This window comes from Lutzomyia longipalpis, chromosome 4 (assembly GCF_024334085.1).
Source record: "Lutzomyia longipalpis isolate SR_M1_2022 chromosome 4, ASM2433408v1".
Lineage (NCBI taxonomy): Eukaryota > Metazoa > Arthropoda > Insecta > Diptera > Psychodidae > Lutzomyia > Lutzomyia longipalpis.
The window spans coordinates 13,679,936-13,693,514 of NC_074710.1; the positions used below are offsets into that span (position 1 = coordinate 13,679,936).

The 13,579-nt window shown below is 27.8% G+C and overlaps 1 protein-coding gene and 1 long non-coding RNA gene across 6 annotated transcripts; one reads left to right on the forward strand and one right to left on the reverse strand.

Moving 5' to 3' along the window:
- Nucleotides 1-89: 89 nt before the first annotated feature.
- Nucleotides 90-11,649, forward strand: LOC129796477 (protein Fe65 homolog). Of its 5 annotated transcripts, none has more exons than XM_055838445.1 (15): nt 90-218; nt 3,769-3,803; nt 4,191-4,358; nt 4,562-4,766; nt 4,854-5,182; nt 5,289-5,509; nt 5,595-5,686; nt 5,806-5,995; nt 6,105-6,238; nt 6,314-6,412; nt 6,504-6,634; nt 6,714-6,916; nt 7,106-7,285; nt 7,551-7,712; nt 8,075-11,649. In XM_055838445.1, the coding sequence occupies exons 3-14, from the start codon at nt 4,214-4,216 to the stop codon at nt 7,689-7,691; spliced, it is 2,070 nt and encodes a 689-aa protein (XP_055694420.1). In that variant the 5' UTR covers nt 90-218; nt 3,769-3,803; nt 4,191-4,213; the 3' UTR covers nt 7,692-7,712; nt 8,075-11,649. The 5 variants fall into 5 exon arrangements, with proteins under 5 accessions (XP_055694420.1, XP_055694421.1, XP_055694419.1 ...); XM_055838446.1 differs by lacking the exon at nt 90-218 and adding an exon at nt 1,363-1,516; XM_055838444.1 differs by lacking the exon at nt 90-218 and adding an exon at nt 2,535-2,760.
- Nucleotides 11,650-11,864: 215 nt separating this feature from the next.
- LOC129796518 (uncharacterized) lies at nt 11,865-12,320 on the reverse strand. Its single transcript, XR_008751225.1, has 3 exons — nt 12,244-12,320; nt 12,097-12,169; nt 11,865-12,012 (listed from the first exon to the last, which is right to left on the reverse strand). It is a non-coding gene; the product is annotated as an uncharacterized LOC129796518 (long non-coding RNA).
- Between the last annotated feature and the right edge of the window lie 1,259 nt (nt 12,321-13,579).

A 13,579-nucleotide genomic window follows, 5' to 3' on the forward strand; every position in this document is an offset into this window, starting at 1 on the left:
GAGAGGAAAGTATTTCTCACGCTCTCGTACAAAAACATCAATAAAACATCATTGAAACATTCAATGATTGAAACTTCATTGAAAATTCAGGAGAAAACGTAGAAAAAACTAAGAAGAAGATTATTTTTTCTGAAGGATAAATATTTTTTCAATAGAAAAATCATTCAAATTAAAATTATTAGTGAGTTTTTTTTATTGTTCAAACTACATATTAACAGGTGGGTAGTGAAAATTGACGATAGACAGTGTTAAAATAAAGTTTAAGTAATTTTTAAAATTTGTATAAAATAACTTTTTATTCAAGAATTTCTAAATAAAAGATCAATTTGAATGAACGAATTAATAATTCATTAAAATCTAAGAGAACGATTTCCAATTCTAATATTAACTTAATGGAAAAAAATAGGAAAGATTTTCACAATTTCCAATGAATGATATGTATATAGGACTGTGGTTATATATATGCTATATATACTTTGCTATATATGTAGTAATATGAAGAAGAATTTTATCAAGAATTTTAGAAATTCTGAATTATGAGGCGTCGAGGCGTTTGTATAAATTAAAATATGAAAGGATCTTTTCATTTTAATCTAAGAATTTATAAATAATTTTAAGATCAAAGAATTAGATTTAAGAATGAAAGGAAAAATTTAAAAAAAGAATATTTTAATAGGTAGGTACCTACTTTTTTCGTGTCTCAAAATGAATTCAATACAAAATTATTAAGGATTGAAAAAAAATTTCATTCAGTGAACCTAATTTAAAAATAATTTTGCAATTTTAATAATTTTACGTAAATTAGGAAAAATTAACAAAGGAATTTATTCGTTGTATAAAAAGAATTCTTCTCTAATTGAAGGAAATAATCGGAATACGCATAATCTTTTAATAGAGGATCTGAAAAGAATAAGAAATTGTAAAAGAGACCTTCCATTTTCTACCATATATTTCAGTTGTAAAAATTTGATAAAAATGCAAAGAATGACGTCACTATCGATTTATCATTCGATCGTCTACAATTACAAGATTCACGAATCCTTATTGTTTTCTCGAATGAGGGATTTTCCCATACAAATTCGGATAAACTACTCTAGATTTTTAAATATTTTAATTTGCCTACTTCAAAACGAATAGGACAACTTTTTTTTTATAAAAAATATCTGTTTTGATTAATTGTGAACGTTATAGAATAGTTAACAAATTATATTTAAATGTTGATTCTGCGCAAAAGATCTTCAATATTATGGAACAATTTTGATAGGGATGAATCACCGAACATGAGGGTGGTAAGAAAAGACTGTAATTTAAAATGTTCATTAATTGTCCTATGTTTCCAAAAAATAAATTAAATTGTGTGTAAAATACCTTCGTGTCAATTAAATAACTTTAGTTTGGTGAAAAGAAAATTGGGAAAATTGCAACTATCACGTGAATTTGTATATGTAGTGATACCACCATTTCATGTTATGATATTGATCCATCGACTACCTACCTATTTATTTAGATTTTTGTGGTAGGTTTACTTAGAATTCAAATGCATTTTCTGCACCTCTTTTATTGGCTTAAAAATATTTTAATAAAAAAACTATCTCATGATTTCATTTTCATTTATGCTTCCGCACGTTCTCCATATTCTTTTTTGCGCAAACGTAGTATAAATCTTTATACATAGGAATACTTATTTTTCCCCAAACGTGTGAAAAGGATAACATATTCATACAAGGGTATAATGTAGAGAAGAATATTCCCACATATTGCATACTTTTTCTTGCGACAGATAGAGTTTGATATTTAAGAACTAAAGTTTTATCACAAATTCAATATAACTCTCTTTCCTCTTCCAAATCAGCCTGTCTGTACATTTTACGATTTTAGGTACATACATAGTGTCCATAGGTGAAAGAGAGGGTTGCAAATCAATAAATTCACGCCGCTTTTTTTTTGCTTTTCCACTATCGATATACCTACTTTGAAAATTTATTATTATCCTGTTTCTAGATAAGTACGTTAGTTTTTGCACTTCTAGGGATTTCTTGCATATTAATTTCAAAATGAAAACTGATACTCAAGAAAGTTTTTGGAGAAGAAGGGCATAATATTGACTTTGAAAATTAATAAAAAAAAGATCTTAATTCATAGAGCTACAAAACATAAATTACAAATACCTATTAAAATAAAAAAAAAAAGAAATTTCGAATTCAAGATAATTTTTCTTAATAAAATGTAAGAAAAGGTAGTAATTTTTAATCAACTTTTTCGTGAAACTAGCCGCTTTTTGTCTCTTTTTTTATGGGGAACATTTGCTGCATGTATTAAATATGAATGTACTTTCTTACATAAGGATAGGTAGCATTTTCTTTGTATATACATATATTCCTATGCAATTATGTAGTTTTCCTATGACGTCACATTGGAAAGAAAATTTAGTTGCGCCGTTCTCAGTGAAATAGAGTTCTATATCGCACTCTTTCTGCGTCACTGATGTTCTGGAATATGCTCCACTAAGGTTTGAGTCGATTTCAAAATGTCTCTAGCCATTGAATGCGTAGAACATCCTTTTCCTGAAGGTGTGTTCCTTTTTATAAAAAACTTTACTTTATCATCACTAAAATTACACTTTTCCCAGTGAAAAAAGGCATAAAAGTTTTCTTAAACCGTTTAGTACTATACGTGAGTTACAGTGATCATTTTTTCAACAAGTTTTGTGAAATTTTCTAAGGGTGGACTCATTTTTCCTCCAATGAGTCATAGTGAAAGGTATATATAAAATGATAAAAGTTTCGTTCAGGAAAAATCCATTTTTTCAATTCAACGCCGCAAAAGAATACTTTTTTTCATCGCTGTACGGGACATAAACTAAACTACGAATTATATTTGCCACTGAAAAGTGTTTTCCTTTAATCGAAATTGCAAATTAATCATTTGTGATATTATATAATAATTCAACCAAGTGAAAATGTAAAGTTCAAAGCTTTTTAAAATCAATGCTTTATGTTTTATATAGACTTGTGAAAGCTTAATTAATGTACAACACAAGTTAAAAGAACTTACATACAACAATATCGATTTTGATTCGTTTTCTACATGTTTCCAACATACGATGTTGAAGACGTAAAAAATCTAAGCTGTGAAATTGTATATCTCCTATATAGTTCCCCATATGTATATATGTACGTTTGCTAGACATAGTAAGGGGGTGGCGGAAAAGTAAATATATCATATGTATAGATATAGCTATGTATATATGAATGAGTGAAGATTTTATTTATTGAGGTGGGCTCGTAGTTTATTGTTTACAAAATGGAATGAAAAAGTAATTCTATAAGAATGTGGTAATTATATCGTATGAATTGTGGTGTCCAAAAATTAATTATTGATAGATGTACTTATATATTATTTTTCTTTATGGATAAATTCTTATTTAACCTATGTATGATTGTAGAAGAACAGAAAAACACTATTTTCCAATGTTTGTGCATTTAATTCGGAATATTTTAAAATGCATAGTCACAAATAATGTTAAGGTGCATTTTTTTTAGAATAATTAAAAGGTTTTTCTTTAAAAAAAAGATAAATAAAAAAATTGTAGGTACTAATTATCCTCCCTTATAGAGCATTAACCTAAATAATTGAAAAAAATGTAGTCGATCTTAAGATTTTCGCATTTAAAAAAAATGTAAAAAAATAATTTTCTGCACTAAATTCTCTTAATTTATCGCATTGTTGCTTGTCCTTAATTGTTTTCTCTCTTTTTTTATATTTCAGAATATGATTAAATGGTTTAATCTGCATACTTCCTAGTAAGTAAAACTTGTATATCGAGGGCTGCATTGTAAAACCGGCTAAGTCGGTGTGAGCTCCGAACCGACTTAGCCGGTTTTACAATGCAACCCTCGATATATATAATATTTATTATAGTGAAAGAATATTTTCATATCCTTAGAAAAATTGTTCAGTTAATTTCTTACTTGAGCATTTACAAATCGTTCTTTTTTTGAAAAAAAAAATCATTACATTTGTTTAAAAATTCAAATAATTTTGAAAAAAAAGGTGTAAAAAAATCCATTTACCGTAATGAAACTGGAATTTTCTGTGGGATACATGTTTTTAAATACTTTTAAAGGAATTAAAAAAAATAAATTTTGAGCTCTTATTTTAATGAATAATTTGTTTCATTACATTTTCAGATACAACGTGGTTTATATTTTGAATGTTGTCAGGTGAAATCCTGAGTCAAGCACCATTGAGTGTGGCCCTGTTGCCGCCACCCTCATTGATTAAAGTCTGTAAAGCTATGGCGACAATCGCTACTTTGGCAAATCAACAGAACATTGACGATGATGATATATATTTAGGTACTATTACATTTTTTTTTAATAATGGGCGTAATTGTGAAGTAGTATACAAAAAGTTTATCTAGAAAAAATTCATTTAAAGTAATAAAAATGCCATATTTTAGCATTGTTTTGCAGTGGATTATAACTTTTAATACTATTACGTACTTGATACTAAATCTATCAAAAGCTTACATAATGCGTACATCTGTCTTATCTTCCAGAAAATGGATTAATGAGTTATGAAAATCCAAATTATCATATGGATCCACAGCGTATGGAAAGAAATTCTCATTTGTATGAAGAAATTTTGTCAGAATTACAACAACAAAATTCATTAAAAGGATCTACTTGCATAGGTAACAACCGTAAAGATTTCAGTAGAATGGATTTAGGATCACTTGGAATTGATATTAAGGAAAAATTTGTGTAAGTTTTTTGATTTTTTTTAAATTTTATAATTTTAATCGTATTATCATTAACGTTTATGGGTGTTTTTCACATTATTGATAACAGATCGTCAGATAAAAGGAGCTTCATAGATTTATCGCCATCAGAGGAAAAACTAAAATCAGATGAAGAAACTAAAAAAGATGAAGGAAATAATGTTAAAGCTGATAATTCAATAAGACATATATCTGGAACAATGAATTCAAATGATTTGTATGCATTGCCAAATAAGAGAAAGGACAGTTTGCATGAATCGAGAGAATATGCCCAGGCGGGAGTTCAAGATATTGATGATGATGAGGAAGAAGTTGAAAAAGGGAGGAAAGAAGAAATAGAAGGAATCGAAGATAAAGACGCTAATAAGGATTTACCACCAGGTTGGGAAAAGCACGAAGGTAAATCAAAGCTTTAAAAATTGATCAAAACTGTGTCAGAAATATCAAATTTTCCAAATTTTGTTGATAATTTTTCTTCAATTATATCTTTTTCTATTTTTTTAAGACAATGATGGACCTTACTACTGGCACATAAAGTCCGGGACAATTCAGAGGGAGCCACCTATTTGGCCAAAAGATCCACCGAAGGAATTAAAAACGCCTGTTCTATCAACAAATCCGCAACAATTTTTATGTTTTACCAAAAGCCCAAATAATAATTACTCATTTTCATCTGCAATGACAAGCTTCTACAATACCAAAGATGGTTTAGAAAATCGATTGCAGGTAAAATTCACATAAACTATCCCACCGTGTTTAATTTTTCTATTTTTAATTTAAACTTATTCATATTTTTTACTAAACTTTATAGGAAAGTCAGAGTGTATCTGTAACTAGAAGCAATACAAGTTCAGCCCTTGATCAAGAAGAAGAGCGCAAACGTAAAGAAGATTTGGCATTTAAGTAAGTTATTTGTACTCACAAATCTGCATAATCATTAATTATTTTTCCCATCACCATAGTTTCTCATAATAACTGAATATAAGCTAGAAAAGTACTTAACTAATTGAAACACTTTTCAGGCGTCGCAGCTATCCATTGAAGTCGGAGTCAGACAGACCAATACGTTTTGCCGTGCGATCTCTTGGCTGGGTTGAAATTGCAGAAGAGGATTTAACACCAGAACGTTCTTCTAAAGCTGTGAATAAATGCATTGTGGATTTATCGCTTGGCAGAAATGATTTATTGGATGTAGTTGGACGTTGGGGCGATGTAAGTAGTACATGTTTAAATTGTTTTGAAATTAAATTTAAAATGACTACCAGCAAGTTTTTAATGAAATATATGTTTTTTTTATATTCTACTCCATTATTCACGATAGGGCAAGGATTTGTTTATGGACTTAGATGAAGGTGCTTTAAAATTAATTGATCCAGAAAATTTGACAATACTCAATACACAACCAATTCATACCATCCGAGTTTGGGGAGTTGGAAGAGACAATGGAAGGGAAAGGTGAGTCTTTTTTTGCTAAATAAATAAGTAAAATTATTTTACGTAATCTTCTTTACATAAATAATGTCATTCTAGGGATTTTGCATATGTGGCTAGAGATCGTTTAACTAGAATTCATATGTGTCATGTCTTCCGATGTGATACAGCTGCGAGAACAATAGCCAACACATTGCGGTATGTTGATTTTTTTTTTAATTTTTATAAATTTTTAAAGAAAATAATTTTTGCTGAAATATTCATAAAAAAAATGTAATAAAATTTACAGAGATATCTGCAAAAGAATAATGATAGAACGTTCATTGCAACTGGATGCAAGTGGAACTAGTTCGAATGGTACTCGATCTGCAATACGTCCTACTGACTTACCCACTGAGAATCGTCGTTGGGTTCGACATAGTAAGCATTACTTTTTTATTTAAACTGAATGCTATTTTCTGTAAAATATTTTATAAATATATTTTTTTGAATGTTTTAGCGCAATCTTTTCCTACACCGATGGAAGAACCAAAAAAGATATTAAAAGCACAATATATGGGATCACAGGAAGTCAATCAAGCAACTGGAATGGAAGTTCTTAACAATGCCATAGAATATGTTCTACAGCACACAAATCCAGAAACATGCGAGCATGTTAACGTGTCTGTAGCTCCTAGTATGATAAGTGTACACACGATTGGGGTAAGTTTGAAAAGACCTATGCATGATGTCTATCAAAATTTAATATTTAATATTTGACTTTGCTTTATTATACATTTTATAAATTAAAATATATTTATTTAAAAAAAAACATTTAAAACTAAAATTAAATTAATATTTTTGATAAAAAATTCGAAAGAACTACATATATTTGCATTTTTTATTCTAAAGGATGATTCTCGACTATTGGTGGAGTGTCGTGTGAGGTATTTGAGCTTTCTTGGAATTGGCAAAAATGTAAAGAATTGTGCTTTCATAATGCACACAGCGCAAGATAAGTTTGTCGTTCATGTATTCCAATGTGAACCCTCAAGTGGGGCTCTCTGCAAAACCGTTGAAGCAGCATGTAAGGTATGTTTTTGAATATTGACGTATAATTAAAAATAAAGTACATTCAAACAAATTTTTTATGTAAGATTTTAGCGTTAAAATAGTTTCAGTTCTTTATGTACATCAATCCTTAAAGAAAAAAATTGAATAGAGCTCGTAAATTGCTCATAAAATTCTCAAGCTTACACAATTATATTGGACCATTCCTTACTTAATATGCTGAAATCCTACATTAAAATAAACTAAAAATAATTTTAATTTCTTCACTATAATTTTTCCCATACAGTTGCGGTACCAGAAATGTCTTGATGCTCATCCGGAAAATCGTTTCCTAGCTGATACGCAGACACCAAATAAAGGCTTAGGTGCGACGATAAAAAACTTGATGAATACTTTTTCTCTAAAAAAGGACAAAGCTAGTTCCTGAGAAAGAGCTCAATCTTTACAGGTAGACTAGCTTGTCACATTATATACCTACTGAGAATTGAAAAAAAATAGTGACGTAATTTCTTACTTTCTCACACATAAGAGAAGAAAAGCTTGAGAAAACATTAGTATAAAAATAATTGCATCTTTGTTTAATTTTAATACATTAATTTTAACCTTGTCATAAAAGCATCACTTATATATTATAAGCTTAATTTATAAAATTTCAACTGTATGTGAATACAATTTAAATCTTATATATTACGTGCAAAAAATGCATAAAAATTACGCAATATTTAAAAGAAAAAGTCAATAATGCCAGTAAAAAATTAAAATAAAGGGATAAAATTGAAAATATATCTTCGTTCCATATAATTGTTTCAGGAAATCTGGCCACTTTCCATGGGAACAGAACGTGAAGTAATTCCACACAGACACCTGCAGTCTCCATTAATTAGTAAGAAAAATATTCTTTATCCTCAAAGTCCGTAACCACAAGATATTTTTATTTATTTTATTTTTTTTGTTATATCTATTTTAAATTATTTATATTTTGGCAATAATTTGCGCTTAATTTATATACATATTTTTTAACATTTAATACGTTTTTATTATTATTTTTTTAAATACCTAATATTTTATATTGATGAAGATATTTTTTTTTTTAAAAATTGCATAATAGGAGTAAATTAAATCAAGAATGCTCGTATAATAAAACATAATTGCAATATTTCTCTTTTTAAAATGATTTTTTAAAATTATATACAGTGCAAGTCCATATTGAGGACTTTTTACTTTTCTTTGTTTTATAAAATATTCAGGTTCACACTCTTCACTCTGTAATTAAAATGCAAAATATAAATCACAAAATGATATATACATTGCAATTATCTTGTATGCTAAGAGATATTGTACAATGAGCATTGCGTTACTAAATTCAAAAAGTATATATTCAGAAACACCTCTACGTGATTATAAAATTTAAGAGATCGAAAAAACTCAACAAGACTACCGTAAATTTTGCAACAAGATTTTTTTAAAAGATTTTTCTTTTCATTATTCTTGTTTTAAAATTATAACGAAAGTAATATTGAATATTGGGTTAAAGAAACATTCTGAGAAAAGAAAAAGTCAAAAATATATTTTTAAAAACCTGATTCTTATTAAAAACATAAAAAGAAATAAAACTAACTCATATTCTGACTTAAAAAGTAATTATACACGGCTGAAATATGAGCTTTTCAAACTTCAGTACATATTAGTATTAGAGCTCTCAATGAAAGGATATACTATCAAAGTAAATGTTAAAAGAAATTTCAAAGAGATTTTTTTTATTACTTTATCCAAATCAGAACATTTTGTTCTGATTATTTTCCGAAGTTTGTATTTTGTAACATTCATTCATTACGAGATGTTTTTGGTACCTATATATTTGAAAATTTCTTATCAAACAAGTATTATTTTGTTATTTTAATAAGGAGAGTATTTATAAAAAAAACGTCTTTTCTAATAATTATTTTGCAAGTATAATATTAGATGAAAACGATTAAAACATACATATTGAAACCGGCTACATATCTACTGGAGAATATACATAATTGAAAGATGAAAAGATGTAAAAGCAGACCTAAAGTCCATTGCAAACTGTAGGTATTTATTTGATATTTATTGATTTTTAAATTAATTAATAAGTTTGTCTTTTTTGTTTAGTTTCAAAATGGGACGAAAAAAATTTATAATGAGGAAATGTAGACATTAAAGAGATACAAGTAAAATATATATGAAGAAAAAAAATATAAAAAATGTTGGGCTTTTGCGGTGTTAACAATCTTATATAGAAGAGAATATATATAAAAAATATTTACACTAAATAGAATGAGATTTTTTTTTAATTGGATAATCAATTTTATTTATTTGAAAACAATTATGTACATTATGCAAAACATCGGAATATTAAGTAAAGAACGCCAAAATTGTTGCTAATGGAAAAGTGAATAATGCACAGGCTGTCAACTATTTACTTAATCGAAATATACAAGAATTAATTATAATCTTGCATATTGTGAACTAAAACTTGATAAAAAAAAATTTATCAAAGCTATTACAAAAAAAACAATACATAAAAAAATCTAAAGATGTGCTCCACTAGCATTTGTGTACCTCGGCTAGCAATTTGTAAAAGATAAACTATAGTATGTACATAATTTTAGAATTAAAATGTATATAATAAAAATTTCTTGCCTTTGTGACAAAAATATAAGTAAAAAAATGGGATAGAAAAAAAAACGCGTTTGGAAAGATCTTTAAATACAAAAAGATAATAGAGAATTTAATAAAACACAGATTGGTATTTTACTATTATTAAATGAAGATGAAAAGGAAGGAAAACAGATAATTATTATAGAGAAAAATATAACATACATAATGTATAGCTTTTTGTGACGTAATTTGAAATAAAAAAAAGAAAAAAAGTACAGAACAATAGACAAACTTAAGTGTATACTGTACAAGAAAAGAGATGGAATTTATTTCAATACACCTTATTATTGGTTGAAGTAAACGGAAAAAATTACCAAATTGGGGGATTATTTGAAATGATGTGGGATCGTGTACTAAGCACCAGATAATTTCACAAAATTTGCATATCCTTAATGAAAATTCAAAATTTAAAATCTACTACTAAAAAACATACTAAAAAAAAACACTTTTCGAATTAGTATTCACGTAATTCAAAGAATATGATTTTAATCTACTGGTTAAACCATTACCTAAGTCGGAACATTTTTATTTAATTCACAAAACTAAAATTTTAAATTAAAGTAAGGGATAGTCCGAAAATGATAGGTTTTCAAAGATTTTTTGAATGACTTCTGACTTAATTTTCAAACAAAACATACATATATTTCTTTCCATTTTCGTTCAATTTTTTTCTTTAAATTTTTTAAGCGATCCTCCTTTAAAGATATTTTCTAAACCAGTCAATAAAATCAAAAATTCAAAATTATGTCCTAATTAATAACACAAACATGAACATAATGCTTTTATTTTCTAATCAGCAAATCATCGTTCCCAAATAATTGTTTTCCTAATTAAGGTGGAAATTTCCATAAAAAAAATTTTTCTTGCCTGATGTAATATGAAAAAAGTAGGGAGATTAACAATCATAATTTTTTTCTTCATCCTATAAATTATAGTTTTTAATAAATATGTTTAATGGGTTTTATGCAGTATGTTATGCTGAAAAAACTAATAATGTATTTTTTGTATTATATTGCTTTTACACAATAATAATTAAAATAGTAACTGAAAGATGATATATCTTACAATGCCATTTTCTTTACGACCATAACTTATTTTAAAATGATCTCTTAATACGGAATAGAATTTTCTAACCTTCGTTATTTTAACAAAAAAAAAAAGAAATATTTTATTATTTTGTCAATGTGTTCTTAATATAATTCATATACTTTTACATAAATAAATGTTAGAATTAAAAACATATATTTATATCTATGTTTAATTACAAATTGTAACGTCACCAACAAAATATTGCTTTTTTAAACATAAAAAAATTAAAGGTAAAATTGAAAGTAATTAAGACGTAGAAGAATCTTTATTGGCAACATTTATCTAGCTGTCATCCTAATAAAAAAAAGAAAAAAAAACATAGATTTCGCAAAAAACGATAAAGTAAAAAACAGCTAATATATTGCTTGCTTTGCACTTATGCACAATGCAAGGAGAAAATTTTATTATTTATTGAAAAAATAGGTACAAACAAGAAAGTAAAATATCTTTTATTAGTGTGCATTTCTTTTTTTTTAAATGAAAGTAAAACATACATTTACCGAGAATTAAATGAAACTGTGAGTAAAATCTAATATTTGTATTAAACATAATTTAAAAGAAAAAAAAAACAGATTGCTAAAATAAGAAAATAAATGACTGCATTGCTTTTATTCATTGTATTTCTTAATATTTCTTTTATTGTCAATTTTATATTTCAGGTGTTTTACTCTACTACTACCTACTATAAACCGATTTTTTTGATTGATAAATAGTATCAAGAGCAGGTACTAAAAAGTATAGTAACTCGACAATGAAGTTATTTCCTTGACTATTTCCAAAATTCAATAAAGATTTCTTTAAATGACATAGGTGGATCTATGATAATTAATTAAGTGAAGCCGACGTGAAATGTTGAAAGTGAAATGGAAAATTTTACTTTTCCTCCGGTGAGCGTCGGAAATGAAATCTCAGTTCAGAATTAAACGCGCAATTCTGCCAGAGCTTTCGGCACAAGACAGTGCCTTCCTCAGTGGCTGTGAGGAGAGGAAAATTTATTACAATCAAATTTACAACAAAGAGAGGAAATATACAGAAAAACAAACATTCAAAACTCTTACATCATGTGCAAACAATTTCTGAACATCGTCAAATAGTTTCTTGCAGAAGGCATACTAACATGGAGAGGGCAACCTGAGTAGAAAACAAAAATACAAAAACTCTTAAGAAAATGCAAGAAAAACTCGGGAAAAATCAAGAAAAATTACAGCGTAATTGAAAAATTGTCGTCCAGCAGAGACTTCAGGGGCGCAACTGTACATGCATGGACGTTGTGTACTAAAAACACTGGAAAATAAATTTAATTTTCCAGTTGGCAGACAACTGTTGTAAATTTGATTGTAATAAATTTTCCTCTCCTCACAGCCACTGAGGAAGGCACTGTCTTGTGCCGAAAGCTCTGGCAGAATTGCGCGTTTAATTCTGAACTGAGATTTCATTTCCGACGCTCACCGGAGGAAAAGTAAAATTTTCCATTTCACTTTATGATAATTAAGTTTTTTGGTAGAAATGTTTTAAACTACAACAAAGACTTTATCGTAGAATATATAGTTCCTAATTATATAAAAGATTATTTCATCAGTGATGCAAGTTCTATTCTACTATCTACAGGTTAGTTATATTAATTTATTATATTGTTTTTTTTTCTTACATACACGTGTACAATATCAATTGAAAATAATTTTAGATTGATAATTTTTATCAAGCTTCACGAAATAATTTATGCCAGCTTAGATGAAAGCCTTTTCTGTTTTAAGGACAAAATTATCATGTTCTTACAAATTCAAAATAAAATGAGAAAAAAACCAAATGAGTCAGATTTGGCTTGTCTTCTCCTACAAATGCATAGGTACTTTCCTCTATGTTAGTAAAAGAATTTGCTTATTTCATAGATTTTAAAATTGGATGGTAAATAGAGCCCTCCAGGCGCAACATATTCTCTTAAGAAGGTAAATATATGTTACATCTATACATACCTACACATGTCGAGGGTTGGAAAGTATACTATGTATACTAAACACAATTTTGTTGATTTTCAGGAGAGCGATTTGAAATTTGAGTTTTAACTTCTTACATTTCTCACTGTAACTTTGTAGGGAACAAATATTCGAATTTGTCCTTTTGAGGGAAGATTAAGGACATCAAAAGCAATCGAAAAATGCGTTGAAAATATACTATACTAACTCGACTTAGTATAGTATATTTTCCGACCCTCGATGTATGCATTGTAGTACATATTATTGAACACATATATAATGGAAAACCCCTTACATTTTTTTTATTATATTTTGACAAACTGGCGCTGAAGATGGAAAAATTCTGGTTTACCTATGGTCATAGTCTCCGAAGAATTCCGAAGTATACACACAGAATAAAATGTCGCAGTTTCTAAATACGAGTGGAATGGCTCGCAGTTTCAGTATACGAGCCCTTAGGCAGACTCGCACATTAGTCTACCAGTCATGTCGTTTATACACGAATTTTTTTCGGGTGTGACGAAAAAAGGTAACGAAGGCTTGATGACCACAAAATTGGTTTTTTATT